Below are 20,710 nucleotides of genomic sequence, written 5' to 3'. Positions count from 1 at the left end.
TTGATGTATTCAGTTTTCAGGACTCTAGGGTAAAAAGAAGATTCTATATAACTAATCTTCATAAAAGATGTGACGGGGACATTGGGTGGCTTCTTGTCAAAGAGTCCGTAATAACTAAACCCTGCAAAGTGGATCGAGTGTCTGAAACAACTATCTGGTACAGTGGTTTGACGACAAAGAGTTTGTTCAATGGTATATCAATTACATTCATTTTCTCTTTTATTTTGAAATAGGCTTTTTGTCATAGTCTTCCATAACAAATACTTTGTTTCTACGCTTTTTTTTTTAAATTTGATCCCTTTAATTACCTTATTCTGAATATGCCAATATACAAATATGTTTTCGATCATTTTAACGATGCGCTTCGTGTGTCTACTGGATATCGAGGAGTAGAGACGAATTTTATACAGCATTAATTTTAACTGTATGTCCAAACTGGTCCCATATTCAAACAAGAAAACATAATGCAGGCATCAGTTATATTAAATGATTAATATTTTCTGGGTTATCATTTGTCTTTGTTCGCTATGATCTAATTGGTCTGATATTATAATCAGAAACCTTTTCCAGGGGAATCATGACATTTATTACTTTGGAATATGAATCCCTTTTTATGCATATGATGACTCTATGTGTGTTCAGTATTTGAAAATCAGATTTGATAAATTTACATGAATAGTAGTAAGTGTGTGGTAACTGACTTCAGAACTTCTGTTTGGCTTGCTCTGGTCAAACACGTTATTCTAGTTGTGGTCGATTTGCTTCGAACAAAATAGCAAGATAGTATTCTAAATGATTCAGGTGACCAGCTTTGTAGCAAAGCTCGACGCAAAAATAGTTTCTATCGATGTTTCTACACCACCTCTCTAACTCGTTAGTTTAGGAGGCCGAGGAAGGATTTTTAAAAATTCTTATATCAATTCTATGTAAGAATCAAAGATTTATTTAAAAGGGCATGGTCACGATTTTGGCCAAATTTTATTTTTCTGTTTTTATTATTTAAAATGCTTCAGGAAAGCATTTCTAATGATCAAATGAAATTTGGGTGCCAGTCAATGAGTTTTAAGGAAGATACAGGGCTCACAATTCTTCGACATGTAAACAAGGCTCGTGCCCTGTTTTTGTTTACATAGGTTCAATAAACCAGTAAAAAAAAATTTAAAGCTGGTTTGTCTATCTTATTAATCATTTAAAGCATAAATAAACAGTTTCTAACGATTAACACATTTATTTTAAGTCTAAAACTGGAATTTTCACTTCAACATTCGAAATGTAAACAAATGCTTTGTTTACATATCGAAGAATTGTTAGCCCTGTAATTCGCTTATAACTCATCAAATGACACTCAAATTTTGGTTGCCTATTAAAAATGCCTTATTAAAGCATTGCAAACATCAACATCGAAAAAATAATTTATGACCAAAATCGTGACCATGCCCTTTAAGGACCTGGCCACGCATAGTTACAAATTTTCTTTATTTCGTGTACATGAACACGTCTAGGTGTAAAACGCAAAAACACATTTAAAGTTGGTTGCTGGGGGTAACCGTTGCCATGCTCAGCGAGGCTGAAGATGGAAAAATAACAAAACTTACATTTTTTTGAAGACATATAAGAAGGTTTTGACCACTTATATAAACTATTGAGGACATATAACAACCTTCATCCTATTGTCAACTTCTATATTTTGTTCAAATCCGTTTTTTAATTTTTAATTTACGTCGAAATGTGGAAACTATTAAATTTTAACATCACTATCAATGTCCATGCAATATCATTTTATCTATGAAAATTGACACCCGTTGCTATGGTAACATGGCCAAGAAATAGAAATAAACTGAAAAATTTAAGGTGATTTTAGTATGTTGTTATTCCTTATTATAGATAAGATTATTATAAGATAAGCTATTTTTTTGCTGAACTTGTAAAATAATGCCTACAAATTAAATAGATACCACAAAAAGATTTATTATACAACATACACATGTAAATGTGTTGTTCCTAGGAAGATTAAAATTGCATGAAAAATCTCACATAAATTCTTACTTTTTGAAAAGTCCATAGCAATGGCAATTATTTTTAGAAAATTTCAAAAAAATTTCAAGTTGCTTTGAAGTTCTTTCATACAATTGATATCAAATATTCATACATTATGTGAATGATACCTATTCAATAAATCTCAAAATATTAGAATTTATCTTGTTACCATAGCAACGGTTCTCAATTTTCTCTGAATTACATTTTTATTGCACAGTCGCAATAATGTGTACAAAAAAAAATAAGAATTGGATTTATAAGTTCAAATGAAATGAAGAAATCATATTAAAAAAATTTCTGTTTAATTACCATAGAAACACTTAAAAATTATGCGTTTCTTCATAAATATTTTTCTTTCTCTTGAAATTTGAAAAATTTAAAAAAAATATATATCCTTCTGTCATTTTACATCAATACCTTCTGTAATATTGGCAACAGGACCACACAGCAACAAATAAATGGTCCTTGGCGTTTTTACTTATCAAAACATACCAATCTGTAAAGTATGAAGAAAATCCGCGACATTGTGTGATTTTACATAGAATTGATCCACATAATGAATTAGTGACATTGTTACAAACATTTCAAGTGAAAAGGAACTAGCATTTGGAATGCTACTGTAATTTTTCAAGGAATGACAGTAGCTTGCAGAATTGTCAATCAACCTCAACTTGTCCTGACCAATTAACTAGTTACTTACTACAAAACATATTTGAGCCATATTTACTGTGGAATCATTAGAATTCGTTGTGGCTCAATTTTCGGGGTATTCGTGGGTAGCCCTCACCCACGAATTTAAATCTGCAACGAAAACAATTTAAGACAGAGTTATCATTGTTGCTAAAAAAGTAACCGACGCATCCACGAAGTTACAGCCCTACAAATGAGCAAAAAAGTCAGAATCCACGAAAATTGTTCCCCACGAATTTAAATGATTCCACAGAAACCGACATGTATATCACAGAAACACAATAGGAATAATCTGAAACTTTTAAATCAAAATATGATATGAAATTTTGACACTAACATTTTTGTTCAGAAAAAAATTCTTAAACAACGAGCAAACAATCAGGAAAGGTCCACAATCTTATGAAGTCATGAAAATTAAAATTTTGTAAAGGTATTCTCCTTTTTAGATCACCTGAGCCAAAGGCTCAAGTGATCTTTTCTGATCACAATTTGTCCGTTGTCTGTCGTCGTTGTCGTCGTCGTTGTTGTAAACTTTTCACATTTTCATCTTCTTCTCAAGAACCACTGGGCCAATTTCAACCAAACTTGCCATAAAGTATCCTTAGGTGAAGGGGATTCAGGTTTGTTCAAATGAAGAGCCACGCCCTCTTTCAAGGGGAGATAATTAGGAATTAGTGAAAAAGTAATGGTGTATTTTAAAAATGTTCTTCTCTAGAACCAATTGGCCAAAAAAGCTGTAACTTGCGTGGAAGCATCCTCAGGTGGTGTAGATTCAAGTTTGTTCAAATCATGATTCCCAGGGGTACGGTGGGGCCACAATTAGGGGTCGAATTTTTACATAGGAATATATAGAAAAATATCTTTAAAAATCTTCTTCTCTAGAACCAATTGGCCAGTAAAGCTGTAACTTGCATGAAAGAATACTCAGGTAGTGTAGATTCAAGTTTGTTCAAATCATGATTCCCGGGGGAACGGTGGGGCCACAATGGGGGGGGGGGGTCGAATTTTTACATAGGAATATATAGAAAAATATCTTTAAAAATCTTCTTCACAAGAACCAATTGGCCAGAAAAAACTGTAACTTGCCTGGTAAAATCCTCAGGTAGTGTAGATTCAAGTTGGTTCAAATCATGATCCCCAAGGGTACGGCGAGGCCACAATTGGGGGGGGGGCGAATTTTTACATAGGAATATATAGAAAAATATATTTGAAAATTTTCTTCTCAAGAACCAATTGGCCAGAAAAGCTGTAACTTGCGTGGAAGCATCCTCAGGTAGTGTAGATTCAAATTTGTTCAAATCATGATCCCCGGGGGTACTATGGGGCCACAATTGGGGGTCGAATTTTTTGCATAGGAATATATAGAAAAACTATCTTTAAAAATCTTCTTCTCAAGAACCAAATGGCCAGAAAAGCTGTAACTTGCTTGGAAGTATCCTCAGATAGTGTAGATTCAAGTTTGTTCAAATCATGATCCCCAGGGGTATAGTGGGGCCACAATTGGGGGTAGAAATTTTTGCATAGGAATATATAGAGAAATATCTTTAAAAATTTTCTTCTCAATAACCATCTGGCCAGAAAAGCTGTAACTTGCAATGAAGCATCCTCAGGTAGTTCAAATCATGATCCCCAGGGGTACGGTGGGGCCACAATCCGGGGTGGGGTCAAGTTTTTACATAGGAATGTAAAGAGAAATATCTTAGTTTTGAAAATCAATTGAGCAGAAAAGCTCTTACTTGAGTGAAAACGCTCTCAGGTAGTGTTATATATATAGAGAAAAATCTTAAAAAATCAAATAAAAAAGGATGAAACTATAAAGGGGGGGGGGGTGTTAAGTTTTTACATTGGAAATAAATTTGATCATTCTCAAAAATATTTAGTATATAGTATTACTAATATGCAACCATATTGACATTTGTTGATTCTCAGTTGTTTAGACTGTGGTCCTGGATAATTGTTGTGCCACATATAAGGTTCAAAGTTTGATGTAGGTTTATATTTAGCTGATATTATTATGTCTAGTGTTGTTCAGGTGAGCGATGTGGCCCATGGGCCTCTTGTTAAATTTATTACGACGAACCGATGACCATTAAATAGGCCATCCCTAAACTATGTTTTTAATTAACGACAGGAAGAAACATATGAACATTCATTTTTTGTTTTAGGTTACCTGAAAGCAGATTTAATGACTGTTGAAGTCAATATAGGTGAGTAACAGATACATTTAAAAATAAAAAAACCCATAAACATGTTTGTTTTATGTATCTGTTCATAATTGTGTTAATTGAATAATGATTTAAATTTGTAAAGATTTGCAGAAAAAAATTATATTTTTGTGTTCTTATTTCATTATTATCAAACAATCATGATTAAGTTGGTGCAAAAATTAATATATGTGAAAAATCATGAAATATTTTATTTGGATTTGATGGTTGAAATTTTTTGTGACAGAATAAAAACGCATTATATGAAAGCAAAATGCAAAGTTATGATTAGTTTTGAAGGTATTTCTTCTCTATGACTTATCTAATCTTTTAAAAAGAAAATGATAGATTTGGTTACTATCGATTTTTAAAAGGTTCCTCCACCATACGTTTAAACTTCTCTAAAAAAAATACATGTAGCATAACCATTCCTGTATATGTTTTTTGAGATTCTAATTATATGCATAATCTTAACGGTATACACTTAAGATTTAAAAGAAAAACATTTGGAGTTATTGGAAACTTGAAACAAAAGATAAATGAACTGACACCCAAATATTAAACATACGCGTCAGTTATCTTAGATTTACTGATGGATTGTTTAAAATCGGTCCAAGGCAGATACTTTCTGCGAGAAATTAGCACAGTAACATTTTATTTATCTAATGTTCAGTGTTTGGTATCCATGTGGACAAAAAATCTGATAACTGAATAATTATAAATAATAATAGTAAATAATAAATGATGATAATGGATAATAATAAAACTCGCAGAATGATTGTTTAATACAAACTTGCCATTGGTTTACATTGCAAGCTCACAGTAAACAACAGTAAATTATTGTTTTAAAAACAGTAAAATTTCGAACTAAACTTCAGATGTTATGTGCAACGACAGTCATTTGCAAATTGAGACCGCCGTTTACAATGTGACAGGAAAACAATTCAACGACTCTGTGACGTATAGGTGTCTGGATGGTTTCAATCATACATCCGGGGATCTGTACAGACGATGCAATCACCTAGGATACTGGACAGGAACATCTCCTACATGCAGTATGTCAAGCATTGAAACTTTCAAATATAAAAGTTATACATAAACGTAGATAATTTTAGTTAAGTATTCAAACCTCAAAACAATGGAAATCGTTAACATTTATGACCGACTGCATGAAATATGATAAATCATGGAATGTTTGAAACAAAATATTGTAGAAACATAATAAAAAAAAGTATTTATTCCTAAGCGGTACAGTATCAATTGCAAAGGGTAATGGTTTCAGCTTTATACTTCTAGGTGCCGTGTGTGACATAACAAGCTTGTATATTGACAACGCAAATTACACAATAACAGGAAACCTGTACAACGACTCTGTTACGTATAAATGTCTGGAAGGTTCCAATCATACCTCTGGGGATCTGTACAGACAATGCAATCACCTGGGATACTGGACAGGAACAAGTCCTTCTTGTAGTGAGTTTACTTTTTTTGAAACACACAAAGTGCACCACCCCACCCACCAACCCACCCACACACACCAACTATCCTACTTATTTTGTATTAAACATAAGCTATTGATTTATTTTTAAAAAGCCCCAAACCTTTTCTTAACATAGATAAACGATTTCTTATATTTCAATTGTAATGCAAAAATATTTGAATTTGAATTGAAAAATACACTTTGAACATGTACATATTGATAGACCGTCATTTGTAAAATTGTGCTGAAATTTAATTGAAATTTAATAAATAGAACATGCATTGATATTTTTACAGCCAATGCGTGCTACTGTCCTTTTGGATCTAATAAATACATTAACATAAATGATACAGAGGCATTAAAAGCCAGACTGGAGGAAATAAAATCCAAGCTCTCTATCAAGGCAAACGAAACTTCTAAAGCTCGGCGTTTAAAAGGATGTGCAAAGGATGAGCGAACCTCAGCGAAAGCAGTCGGAAGTATCCTAGGTGGACTTATCATTGGAGGTTCTGTATTATCCATTATTGCAAGTGATTTACCGTTGATCCTACGTGATATTAAGAAAGCATACAGAAACATAAGGTCTTAGTTGAAAACAAATTAAGACCTTTTTCTTGCTTGTCACTTATGTGTCATTAATTAAGATATTAATTATTTTCATCATGGACGTATCTTGAATAGTTCACATTGTCAATAAGTATGCAATAAACAAATTTATTACAATGAAAAATACATTTTAAACCGTTTTTATAAAGGAGATGAGTAGTAGTTTATTTGATTTAAATTTAAATATTCATATATTTTCAAAGGGGCATGGCAACGTTTTTAGATAGATATTTTTAAATTTGAATTTTTCGTATTTTTATGTTCAAATGGATTTTTTGCATGATTTCTGATGGAAACAAAAGCATGAAAGTCAAGTGTCGAGTTACATGAAGGACACATTGTTTAGAATTCTTTGTTATGTAAATAAGGTTCGTGCCATGTATTTGCTTACCTTTGTTAAATACTCATCAAAGTTCAATTTAAGCATTCATAGTTTCCCTTGCTTACTAATTACAAAAATAAACAGTTTTTGGCGTTTGTCATATTTAAATTTGTTTGAAACTTTATTTTCTCTACTTATATTTTTTGGAAGTATTGATATTTACTTTTACTCTGAAGACATCAGTTTTATGATAATGGTCTGTAAATCAAAGCTCTAGAATATAATGCCTTATATATTGATTGTAGGTAAACATTGATACTTTATTTTACAAACAAAGTACTTTAACAAAAAAAAAAATAATTTATATTCTTCAACAATTCATTTAGAAATAAAACTTGTATCTTCATCTTGAGCTCATTTTTAAATATCATGATGCAACAGCATATGAAAAAATGTTTAGAACCCGTCGCACTGTATTAATGGTAAATGACTGTACATTTTGATATATAATATTAATATGTTGTATAATATTATGTTGTAATATGTTAAAGCACATTTAGTTACTTTAGATTCCAGTCGTTTTTTGTATTTGTTTGTTATAGTTTTATATTTACATTTACCAAGTATTATTTTCTCTATGTCTTACAAAATCTTATAGTTAATTTATAGCTCTTTAGAAACAGCCAAACTAAAATCTACACGCCCCGTTTCTCGATTGGTCGAAATCAACAGTGCCTGAAACTGACAAGAAAGTAACAGGACTGAAATTGACACACCCTGTTTATCGATTGATCGAAATCTACAACGAAAGATCACGGACTGCATTAAATAATAATCATGATGATGTCAGACTAAAATTCTTACATGTAAAAGATACGATTTAGTTGTCCCTTTTAGCAAACGTACTTATGTACATGAACAGTAATTTGGTGTAGTTTACTAACTTTTCATAATCAATTAATTTATTAAAAGAAGATGTTAATATAATCAATAAAATGATTTTCTTGATGATTCATGCGGGTTATGAAGGTACCGAACAGTGCAGACAAAAAAATACATAACCCTCTAACGCGGGTTATGTATTTTTGTGCAACGCGCTACTTTTTATTGTTTAAATTAAACTGTATTATGACGAATATATACAACATGGAATTTGTATTTGTTGTCTTGGAAAGATATTACTTATATTGTATAACAGACTTATTATAACTATTATTACTATCATTTTCAAAAAAGAATTTTAGAATAATAAAACTGGCACTTCTTTAAAGCAATTTTGTTCAGATATTTTTTTTATCACTCCCTCCTCCGTATAACCCTAACAATTAATTATGATAGATGGATAGTTTAAATATACACATGATAGTTAATTTAAGCATTCAGTATGCAATCATTGCAATAACTTGGCAGTTTTATACTTAGCAGAATTAACAATCTTTTTTTTTTTTACCATGGATACATGTACTTTAAGAATAATATTATTGAAAAAAAAAATGATTTTAAAATAATGTATCACCTACACATTCTTTAAATATCAATTGAACATGTATTTTGTGGATAGTGAACCAATTTCTAAATATTTGAGAACTCGACTGAAAAACTTCAAATTTTCAACTCAAATAGTGATTTATTTAGATATCCCTTTAATTTATGACTTGTAAAGCTGCTAATAATAAAAAAAAAAGTCTATATAAAACCTAGTTTAAAATTTACAGTTCACTGTCATGTGATCTCTTGAAAAATAGTTGCATTAAATAAAGGATTTCTTTCTTTACGATCTTTGTACATGTACGTTATTTTGCTAATTAAAATGATAAACAATGAAAAGTAATTTAAATCATCATAAATCTTATTTTGCCAGAACGTTGTATATATAGAACTCTTTATAAAATTTCTTCAAATGTCCTTTCAATATACATATCATTTGCAATAATGTCTAAAAGCAAGGTACGCTAACAATATTTGATATATGATTTTTTTTCAACGATGGTAGAATAATTACAATATAAACCTAGATGCTGTAATTAGACAGGAATACCAACAGCAAGTGTTTCCCCCAAAATAGCACTGTTTTGTACCAGTTTATGTAAAAATGAAGGCCATATGCAGGTTCCGGTAATATATTTAAAAATTATAATTTTCAGAAAGGATAACATCCCTTACTATATAAAAATACACATGAGCAGCACTCTGTGTGCAATTTGGGGTTGAACTGTTCGCATGCATGTGAATTTTCAATAATCTTAACATTTCATGTCATAGAAAGTATAATGTTCTATATAATAAGCATTTTTTTTTCATATAGATACTGAAAATTGAAGGTGTTAAAATTTAATTCACTGTTGTTTCATTGTCAGTGTTTATTGACTCCCAATTAAAAGTTATATTTTCTTCCTTATTAAGAATGAAGGTGTGTGTTTGTGTTTAATTTCTTTTTGTTAAATAAATTCATTTTGTTTTGTTTATTTTACTTTTTGTCATTTTCGCTATTACCACTACAAAATCCAAAGAGAACTTCATTGCAGTCAATGTTATTGAAAATTAAATTAATTTTGAAGTTAATATAAGTATTGTTAGTTAATTAGGCACTTATTTTAAAGTTATTTCTTTAATTACAGTTGCTAGTAGTAGTACCTTCATCAGGAGTGCTATGGACAATCGCGGTTCTAAAGGTGATTGAGGTATCTGTACAAAAAAAATTTCCTAAAATAGGCATCGGACCTTTACCTTAGTTATCCCCCAAAACCCTTCCCTCTATAAAAGTTGTCTTTATCCGCACATAATTTAATAAAAATGCTATAGTATAATCTAACCAAGACCATGACAGTTTCACACACGTAGATATTTTTTTTCAAAATAAAAATATAAAATTTCCAGTTTATGCTTTTATTTACAACCAATACATTACTGCCCCCCCCCCCCACCCAACACTTTTTCTTGCAGCAACTAATTTTTCAAAATTTACATATAAAAAATTGAATAATCATGGAGTCCCCCCCCCCCCAGTTTTTTTGGGAGTATGAAAGTAAGGAAATTAGGAGTGAAATTGAAGTAAAAGATTTACTACGCCAGCCCCCCCCCCCCCCCCGCCCCTCCCCCGGATTAGGATTTTGGAAAATTCAAAATTGTCCCTTTTTTGTTTTTTGTCTTTGTTTTATTTTTTGCTTGCCAAGATTTTTTGAGTCTGCCCCCCCCCCCCCTAACTTTCAAAAAAGATGCTACGTGCCTGCATTTAATTAAGCTAAGAAAGCAATATTAAATAATGTTGCATGATTATCTATCAGTGAAACTGCACGCCCAGTCTTTCACAGCCCGTCGATGAACATCTGAAAAATTTCAGTTGTATTAAGTTTGTAAAAGGTCAGTGTTTTTCGGACCACGAAACTGGGTTTATTTTATATTAATGTTTTTAAGAATACTATATTTCATGCTGCCTATATTAGGATTATCCATTAGATGAAGCATCGACCAAATAGAGGCATTTATTTTTAGATTGATAGACGTATTAATCTTCCAAAATGAAGAGTTCTGAACTGCATGTAGTTCTATGTTCTTTGAAAGGCCAAATGGATTTGAATGAAATTCGCTAGACTACTCTTAAAGATGTTCGGTAATGTAGAAAGGTTTTGACAGTGTGTACTTGACGTACAGTTTTAGTTTGGACTTGATTTGCAATGTATTTATAAATACATTTACCTTGTCGGTAAACATCTAATGAATAAATAATTATATTATATTTGAATTAATTTTCATTGGCCCCAAAATTAAAAAAAATTATAAAAACAATAGAACGCAGAATCGTTTTATTCTACAATAATTTGGCTTGTTTAGAACCTAGCGTTCGATGATTACATGAATGCTTGTTAGGCTTGATAAACCGTTTTACATGTCCTTTAAGAATTAAATTTTCTAAAAGTAAATCCTGTGGCAATGTTTCTTGCTCAATTTCTTATTCTAAAAACCTTACTTCATTATTGACATGGACACTTTGGCAGTAGAGGAGTTAAGATAATCTTTTACTGTTAAACGAAAAAACTTGGCGCAGACGTATTTTAGCGCAAACGCAAGTGTTTATACATTGGCGCAAATAAATATTAGCGCACGCACCTTTAAAAACAAAATAAATGAAAAAAAATCTGAGTCTCATGTTTGACCACCGCCCGAATTTCATTTTGTGTTCAAATAAGGAATTTGATTCTAAATCCGTACACAGGTAAAATGTTAATGGGGACAATTAATTTCAGTTGCTTTTGTCCAAAACGTTTGCCAGGAGACTTTATTTGTCGGCGATACTTTGTTCATCGTTGGTTAACAAGTTTGAGTTATCGGACTTTGAATTCCACATAGCGACTATCTAAACCGGAAAAGCTAAGAAATTAAGGCGAGGGAACTCAAATGTTATCAGAGAATTTATATACGAGTTTCGATTACCTCGATCAAATACCTATGTAAATGTAGCAGTAAACGCTATTTTGTTGTTATTAAACATTTAAAAAACACATAGTGGTATGCTAATATCATCAGCCAATTAGAGAGCTGGGGCCCGTTTCACTAAAAGGCGTACGCCCGGCGTAACCTTACGCCTGTCGTAAGTCCGGACTTAAGTCAAATATTTGGACTAAGGTCCGTTTCACTAAAAGGCGTAACTTTGCGCCCGCCTTAAGTTAAGACAAAAATCTACGCCTAGCCAAGGGTAGTCGTAACTTATGGCGGAAACAGGAATTGACTGCTAATTCTGTTGCTGAGAATATCGGTGCTGACTGTAATGTTAAATTGTACAATTTGTCATGTAAATTTTATTAATTTCATTTGAAATTAAGAAAATATAGAGTTTTGATAGGTGGTATCAATTCTCGAAAAGAAACTTTCTTACCATGTTTTATGCACATTCTTTATATTTGCACTTGCCGTTTACATGTTAAATTACATATTTAGACAATCGATATATATTTTTCATTCGATTATTTTTATTCAATAATTTGATTTACGTTTTATAACTTTAGTAAATTGGCCAATGAATAATGCAGAAAATATACATACATGATGCACATGTAGTACGAAGGTATTAATATTTGTTTAAGAAATGTCTAGCATTTCAAGCATCCCCCCCCCCCCCAACTTCCACGCAAAATATGTGTGAGCGGGATATTTTGAAATTCAAAACTCACTAAGTGAATTATTGACTATCATATTTTCCTCTTTTTTTATTTCATTTTTAGGTAGTTAAACTTAGGTTAATCACAAAAGTATTTTCAGTATTGTGAAAATGTAAATACCAAAATATGATGATTCAATCTCCAACTATGTTTTAGAGTCGTCAAAAGACCCTAATTTTTTTTCAAATATTAGATAATGTATTTATCATACAACAGATGCAAAACACTGACTCCATATTAAATATATTTTATTTCGTAGGTTACATACACCTACTCTTTCTTAACTTCAAATTTATTCTCTTTTGAGAAGTGTATGTAGGCTATGCCTGTCCACTTCTCAAAAGAGAATAGTTCAAATTTATATGAAGCCTCGTTCAATATACTAAATACACATGTAATTGTACTTGGGTAGTTTCTGTTGAGTCCACCATACGTCTGACACATACATCTGTACCTTGGATCTGATAACTTTGGGGAAACATTTACAAATAAACGTGCATGCACTTATGGTTTGTATGTACCCTTTCACATAAAAAATTCGGAAAAAAAAACTTCGGAAACAAATTGTGTAAGAAAAAAAATTAGACTTGGAATACATCAATTATTTCCTAGGTCCTTTTTGTCCACATTTTACATTAACACAAATCTTAATATGAATGTGATAAATATATTTATCCGAGCCTCTTCGTTTTTTGTTTTTTTTGGCATGAAATATTAAAATATCGCTATTTTTAGTATCTCTTGTATGGTTGTTCGATGATTGCTTAATATTGTCCAATCCATTGTTAAAAAACTCATTACTGCATTAATTCGCTATATTTTCTATTTTTATACAAATTCACTTATTTTCTTCCAATGATATAGCAAACGGAAACCAGAAATTTTAATAAAAAAATATTTATACTCGGGCCATAATTGACGCATGATCAAAATAGAAATTCCAAGGGTGTTCGAAACATGGTTGAATTCTCGGAGATATCGATAACAAAATAGTTTTGTTGAGTTGATAATTTAGAATGAACTTATCCTATATGCTTCATCAAATATATCTTTTAAATAAAACATTTTAGCAAGTTTTGCTGTGTGATTTTGTCACTAGGATTAATACGTCTGAATACTTTACGGTTCTCTCTCTCTCTCTCTCTCTCTCTCTCTCTCTCTCTCTCTCTCTCTCTCTCACGCAAACACAATTGACAAGTTTCTATCTTTTTATCAATCTAAAGAATATCTATCTATCTACATATCTATATACGTATCTATATATGTATCTATCTATCTATCTTCCTTTGTACTACTTATAATCTGTCTGCGCATGTGCATAAGCTCGTTGGCAAGGACGTAAGTCTGGCCTTAAATTAGTCCAATACTAGTGTTTACGGCCAGGCGTACGCCTCTTAGTTAAACGCAGTTTACGCCGGACTAAATTTTGGCGTACGCCCTAAGGCCTAACTTAAGTTTCGTCGTATCTTACGCCTTTTAGTGAAACGGGCCCCTGGAAATTAATCGATCATGAATTGTCAGCATCGATGCTCGCCACGATTGATCACATGATCACCTCGAGGCGCCTAAAAATTGACACAGGGAAAACTGAATTTTAACGGTGATAATAAAAGGTACTGATAAGCAATAAAATGAAAACCAATTAACACATGTTTTTGGACAGAACTTTATTGATTACCAGGTTACACTGTTTAACTGTGTATGTGTGTGTATATACATATAACGGACCGCCCGATATTACGTAAGACACACTTAAGGATTGAAGTTATAAAATTATAAAGTTAAACGAGACTTACCTGGAAGGTGAAGTTTGACTGTAATTTTTCCACCATTGAGAGACGTAGGGATCAAATGAGATGAAGTTCAAGGTCACTTAATCATAATTCAGAGGAGTATTTATAATTATTGGGGCATCAAGTAACAGAAAATTATAGGGCGGGACTAGAAAAAATTCCTAGGGTTGGGCATTTGATCCCTACGTCTCTCAATGGTGGAAAAATTACAGTCAAACTTCACCTTCCAGGTAAGTCTCGTTTAACTTTATAATTTTTCCCCATTGAGAGCCTCAGTCTCAAATGAGACTTCAGAGTTGATGACCCAATAAACATCATTCCACCAATAAATAAATGAGATTTAAAATTCTCAACACATATTTACGTTGAACATTTTTTATTTTACAATAAAAGAAAAATCTGTTCACTTAAGTACATAACATGCAGCATTATGCTATGCTTTATGAAAACTGTCCAGTAAAGCATTACTAAAATCACTGCAAAGTTTCACTGGTTTGTTGTAAAATTTTCTGAAAGTATTATCACTTGTCCATCCTGCGGTTCGAAGAATTGTATCCACAGACAGCTTAGCATTCGCTGCAGCACTAGTTGCTGCTGATCTTGTACTATGTGGTGCAAAGCACTTAATGTCTATCCCTGCACTCTTCATAATCCCTTTGATCCAACGACCAATAGTGTCTACAGAAACTGAATTGTGAGGTTTTTGAGTACTTATAAACAGTCTAGATCCTGAGCCTCTCAATTTCATAGTTCTTTGAACATATTCCATGTACACATTAACTATACATAAATCTACATCATTTGGATAAGCAGCAATACAAATTTCATCTAAATGATGTCCTGGCTTTGATTGTTTTAACAAATCACCGTATCTAATGATCAACATATCATCTCTAACTGAGACATTTCTAACATCTAACAAATGTAAACTTTGTTTTCTTTGTCCTGACAAAAGAGCAAATAACATTGCCAATTTCTTTGACAAATCTAACAAAGACAAATCTTGTACAGGTGACAAAGTTTTCAGAAACCCTAGAACCTTATTTACATCCCATGTAAATTGACACTTGGGTAAAGTTGGTCTTGACAAAAAAACACCTTTCATAAACCGTTTAACTAAAAAATGATCACCTAATTTCGTATTAGACTGACCTGACAAAGACAAAAATGAACTCAATGAGCTTCTTGCTGTGTTTAAAGCACTATAACCAAGGTTTTTCTTATACAGTTCAGTAAGAAAATCTAAAACTAAATTTATATCTGCATTAAATGGATCACTCTGTTTTTCACAACAAAATTGCAACCATTTCTGTTGATAACCCCTATACTGTCTTTTTGTGGATTCCCGCCATGATCCGCAGATAATGTTGATAGTGTCTGCTGATAACTCTCTACCATGTAAGCATTGCCGGACAAACTGAACGCACCCATCTTCATCTTGGTCAAGGGATGTTGCCGCTTCGGATCTTTCGGCAGCTTCAACAGGTGTTCTGTTTTTGGTAGAAGATAGCAAGGACCTGCGACTTGGTGCAGCAGCTGCGGGAACCATGCCTGGGTCTTCCACACTGGAGCTATCAACAATGCAAACTGTACTTCCTCCTCCTCGATTTTCTTCAAGACACTGCTTATGACACTAAAAGGAGGGAATAAATAACAGTCAATATTTTTCCACGATTGTGCAAATGCATCAACTCCTATAGCATTTGAATCTTGAGTATAAGAGAAATATTTCTCTAATTGATGATTGTCTTTTGATGCAAACAAATCTACATCACACTTTCCACACACATTAATTAATTTTTGAAAAACCACTTCATCTAGTTTCCACTCCATGTCAACATTTTTTCTGGATAATGAATCAGCTATAATATTTGTTGCACCCTGAACATGTTCAGCACTAAGCCAGATGTCTCTATCTATACACCAAAGCCATAACTCATGAGCTAGATCATTCAATGTTGAGATCTTGCCTCCTTGCTTATTCACATAAGACACAGCTACAGAATTATCCATACACAGTCGAACATGCGAGTCTCTTAAATTCTCTCCTAGTCCTTTTATGGTTTTAAACCCCGCTAAAAGTTCTAAATAGTTTATATGTGATTCAGAAGTGTTTTCATCCCATAAACCACTAATAGCTTCACCTGAATCTTCGTTCACCCCACCCCAACCAAACTTCGAACTATCACTTTTAAAAACAAAATTTGGTGGGTTTCTAACTAGTGATTTGAAAGATTTACACACATTAAGGGACCACCAGTTGATCAATATCCTACTTTGATTTGAAATTTTCATGTGTGCATCAAAATTCCCTTTATTGAGTTTAAGAGCTACATCTTTTTCAATTTCTAAATTCTTATAATACAATCTGGCAAATTCCACTCCTGGTTCAGAGGCTACAAACATGCCCACAAGTTGTGCTACCTGTTTTATTGTTACTTCATTCTTATTCAAAATCACTTCACAAAATTCTTTGACAGATTGAGCTTTATCTGCTGTCAATCTAACAGTCATTGAAGAGGAGTCCAAAATAAACCCTAAAAATACAATACTTTGACTTGCGTGAAACTGAGATTTGTCTGGGTGAATGGTAAAACCAAGACTATCTAGTGACTTTATAGTGGCTTTTAAATTATCTTCACACTCATTTTTTGTATTGCCCAGTAACAAAACATCATCTATGTAGATAACATTTAAATGACCAAATTTTCTGAGTTCAGAAAAAACAGGTTTCATGATTTTAGTAAAAACACGAGGAGCACTTGCTAGTCCCATAGGCAAACAAGTAAACTGATATGTTTTGTTTTCCCATCTAAACCTAAGAAATTTTCTACTATCTGGATGAATTTTCACCGAGTAGTACGCATCTTTAATATCTAGTGCACTAAACCAACAATTCGATTTGACCAGCAACAATGCAGACTTTAAAGTCTCCATTTTAAAATGACAATTGTCAACATATTGGTTTAAATTTTTTAAATTCAAAATTATTCGAAAAGATCCGTCTTTTTTGGGACGAAGAAAAATGTTTGAATAAAAAGAATTTTTACGCTCACATTCATCCATATTGCAGACTCTTTCTACAATTTGTTTACACAAAAACTTCTCTAATTCTATCTGAGCTGCTTTGTATTCAGATTCCGAAAAAGTTAATGGTTTTGGTGAACACACTTGATAAGGTTCTCTAATAAAGCCAATTTTGTAGCCTTTAACAACATCAAGAATCCAACTATCATGAGTTAATTTACACCAATTATCAAAATAATTTTTGATTTTGCCAGCAATAAAATTTTTAGGTGTGTTCACCACAGCCATTTGATCTACATTTGTGTACATATGCTCAGGCATGCAAGTACTAACATCATCTGTTTCTATTGATTTGTTTCCCCCTTCTTCTTTTTCTTGTTGAAGCTGAACTGCTTGGACAAAAAAGAATTATTCTTTCCAGCTCCATGCCTCGGCTTTTTCCCATAATTATTTGAGAATTTGGGAATTCTGTATTTTCCACTGTAATCTTTATTTGATATCTTCTGTGCAAGCTTCTTTGCTTCTAGCACGTTCTTGACTTGGCTCCCTAAATCATCTCCAAAAAGGTTTTCGGATGAGCTTTCAGCGGAGCATAAGCTAACGAATTGCTTGTTTCTCTCTGGTTGAATAATTTGTTCCCTCCGTTTGAAGGACAAATTGTGAAACACACATTTTTGAAACTTCAAAATGTCGCCGCACAATTGTTTTGCTTTCTTCACATCAATCGCTTTCTTAGCATTGGTGTTGATGAGAATATCAAACAGTCTCAAAGTGGGGATCATAGCTTTACCGAGTGGTTTGAAGTTTAATGTCGCTTGCCCTGTTTTTTGCAGACATATTTTCCCATATTACTTTGTTTACTTTTGGAGCAAAGACATTGTTGATGTTTTTTGGCCTGTCATATTTGTTGGAGATTTCTTTTATTTTCTCCGAATTCGTTTTTGATGTGAACATTTTTTCCATAATTTTAGCCAACTCAGGGCTTAATGGCTCGCTAGTTTTGTCTTCATCGCCAAAGAATTCTGATAATTCGTGCAAGGCGGATGCTTCATCGTCGTCCGACGAGCTACAATTTTCACCCTCAATAAGGGAATTCAATGCGTCCTCAGCGTCCGATTTATCTGAAGTCTCTTCGTCAGAGTCATCATCACTGAGTTCGTGAAACGATCGATTACAGCTTTTGCTCTGTTTCACTGTTGTTTTCTTAACAGGGGGAGGCGAACTACGAGTACTCATACTCCGCCCGCGTTTTCTCGATGTGTCCCCTTTACTTTGCGATCTCAAGTCCTGAAGTTCTTTCTGAACTTCTGTGAGCTTGCTCATGAAAATGTCAAACATACCGTTCGTGGACATTTTCGACTTGGGTTGCGTCGTGTGCCTTTGCACGTTGCGTTCCTCATCCTGACCTGCATCGTCGTCAACCTGATCGACAATGTCCAAACTGGCGGACTCTCGCATGTACGACGTCCCCGGCTCATTAGCCATGTTAAAAAATACAGGTTTAGCGATAAATCAATGTTATCTGAGTTTAGGAACTGCTTATTTCTTCACACCACATGGCATGAAGAACTTCAAGAAGCAAAATGGCGCCCTGTAGCAGTGACGTCACTGATAACAGGTCCAGCGCATCATGATCAACACGTGTTGAACGTAGTCTTATGTGCTAAAAAAGACTCCCACATGGGAAAATCAAATAGAACATATGTTCTACAATAGCAATGTTGCTATGATAACTCACCGGTAACGTTACCAGTGAAAATTCATTAAAAAAATCCAAAAAGAAAAGACATAAAATACCCGCGTCTGAACTATTGAAAGACACAAACTTCTATGATTAAGTGACCTTGAACTTCATCTCATTTGAGACTGAGGCTCTCAATGGGGAAAAATATGAAATAATCAATACATATGGACAATCTTTGGTGCACTATTAATTTTAGCGCTCAAGTGCTGTAGCGATAAAGGCGCTAAAATTTGTATTGCGCCATATTTTACGCGCTTTTCAGTATTCTTTATTTAACACGTAATTACTCTGATCAGTTTCTCGTACAATATTTTTTTTCAAAGATTTAAAATGAATTAATTAATCATGAGCAATTAAGTAAATTTAAACGTATTATTAGAGACAGTCACATGGTCAAGGCCGTCATAGACTGTATTTATCTCTTTTTGAAGAAAGATAATGAAAAGTACTCAAATTGAAAAGCTTGATACGTATAAAAGATTTATATATATTGTTCTTTACTTCGCAAAACTAGTAGCTAAGAATTTAAATTGATTCCATTTCAACGAACATCGCGATGAATTGCAATAAGGATATCATCACCGACAAGTTTTAATTCTAGACACCTCTTAAGGTGGAATAACACACCTGGAAAAAGTCAATCAAATTAACATTAAAATATTTGATTAGGAAAGATTTAATTATAAATAAACTGTACATATGTCAAATAAACGAAAATTTTCAGTTTGGGGATAAAAAATGAATATCTAAAAAATTCAATTCAGTAACAAGATACACAATGTCTATATTGTTGTTTTCTTGATTAGAAATATACAAATTGTTTGATTTCCTATCAGAAAAGAGCTCAAGATGTATAAACCAGTAGAGTTGGTGATCACCGGAAATTTTCTTACAATCATTACATCATTGTATAGAAGAAAAAATTTGTGTCAAAATATGAAAATCGTTTTTTGTTAGCATTTGACTACTGTTGGGTACGAAAGCCGAGAAGGATCATTCGAGATTCGAGATTCGAAGTACGAGATTCGAAATACGAGATTCGAGATTCGAAATTCGAGATTCAAAATCTAAATTAACCAATCAAATCATGGATCTGAAACCTGTATCCTAGCAACATCAAACTGTTCTAAATAAAGATCATTCGTACATGCTCTTTCCTACAAATAAATGCTATGTTCACAAATAATTATTTGTATTTACTTTTACACAGAATATCTAAGTAGACTAGTAATAATGCAGTGTGCTTCGCGGATCTAAGTGATTTTGTTTGCCCTGGTGCATTTCCACCTGATGCGTTTGAACCCTGGGGTATTTCACCACCAGTAATAGTTTAAAACCCGGGTTTATTCGTCCCTTTTGTGTAAAAATGCGGTTATGGTAGAGAACTTCATAAGCGTAGCTAATTTTTTCTGTAGGGGGTCCTAGACCAATTTTAAAAAAATTTACTATGTTAATTTAATAAGCTCCTATTTTCCCGAGGAGGGGGTCCAGATCCCCTGACCCCCTCCTTTCTAGATCCCCGCATGAAGATTAGTACATGTATCTAAATAATCTAAATATAAATAATCTGTCCTGTTTCACTAATAAATATAAGCATTACTTATCGTTTTTATGTACGCATACAGTGATACACTAGTACTATGATTATAAA

General features: G+C 32.8%; 2 protein-coding genes across 3 annotated transcripts; both read right to left on the bottom strand.

Moving 5' to 3' along the window:
• Nucleotides 1-15,415: 15,415 nt before the first annotated feature.
• On the bottom strand, nucleotides 15,416-19,191 carry LOC117683816 (uncharacterized). Of its 2 annotated transcripts, none has more exons than XM_066078675.1 (2): nucleotides 18,920-19,191; nucleotides 15,416-17,364 (listed from the first exon to the last, which is right to left on the bottom strand). In XM_066078675.1, exon 2 carries the CDS (start codon nucleotides 17,352-17,354, stop codon nucleotides 15,543-15,545), a length of 1,812 nt encoding a protein of 603 aa, XP_065934747.1. In that variant the 5' UTR covers nucleotides 17,355-17,364; nucleotides 18,920-19,191; the 3' UTR covers nucleotides 15,416-15,542. The 2 variants fall into 2 exon arrangements, with proteins under 2 accessions (XP_065934747.1, XP_065934746.1); XM_066078674.1 differs by lacking the exon at nucleotides 18,920-19,191 and adding an exon at nucleotides 17,918-18,100 and having other exon boundaries at nucleotides 15,416-17,659.
• On the bottom strand, nucleotides 18,102-18,800 carry LOC117686639 (uncharacterized). The gene has a single exon (XM_034462006.2). The coding sequence runs from the start codon at nucleotides 18,798-18,800 to the stop codon at nucleotides 18,102-18,104; it is 699 nt and encodes a 232-aa protein (XP_034317897.2).
• Nucleotides 19,192-20,710: the final 1,519 nt, after the last annotated feature.

The sequence above is a fragment of the Magallana gigas genome, chromosome 3, assembly GCF_963853765.1.
Source record: "Magallana gigas chromosome 3, xbMagGiga1.1, whole genome shotgun sequence".
Taxonomy (NCBI): Eukaryota; Metazoa; Mollusca; class Bivalvia; order Ostreida; family Ostreidae; genus Magallana; species Magallana gigas.
Note: the sequence above shows the minus strand (reverse complement) of the source record. Positions and strands in the feature narration are given on the sequence as shown.

What these genes read in the sequence shown, in the direction of transcription:
- LOC117683816 (XM_066078674.1), bottom strand. Translation starts at nt 17,987, where the DNA reads ATGTGTGTTTCACAATTTGTCCTTCAAACGGAGGGAACAAATTATTCA. An exon ending in CAGAGAGAAACAAGCAATTC is followed by an intron (nt 17,660 to 17,917) that starts GTTAGCTTATGC and finishes ACAAATCAATAG; the next exon opens with AAACAGATGATGTTAGTACT.
- LOC117686639 (XM_034462006.2), bottom strand. Translation starts at nt 18,800, where the DNA reads ATGGCTAATGAGCCGGGGACGTCGTACATGCGAGAGTCCGCCAGTTTG.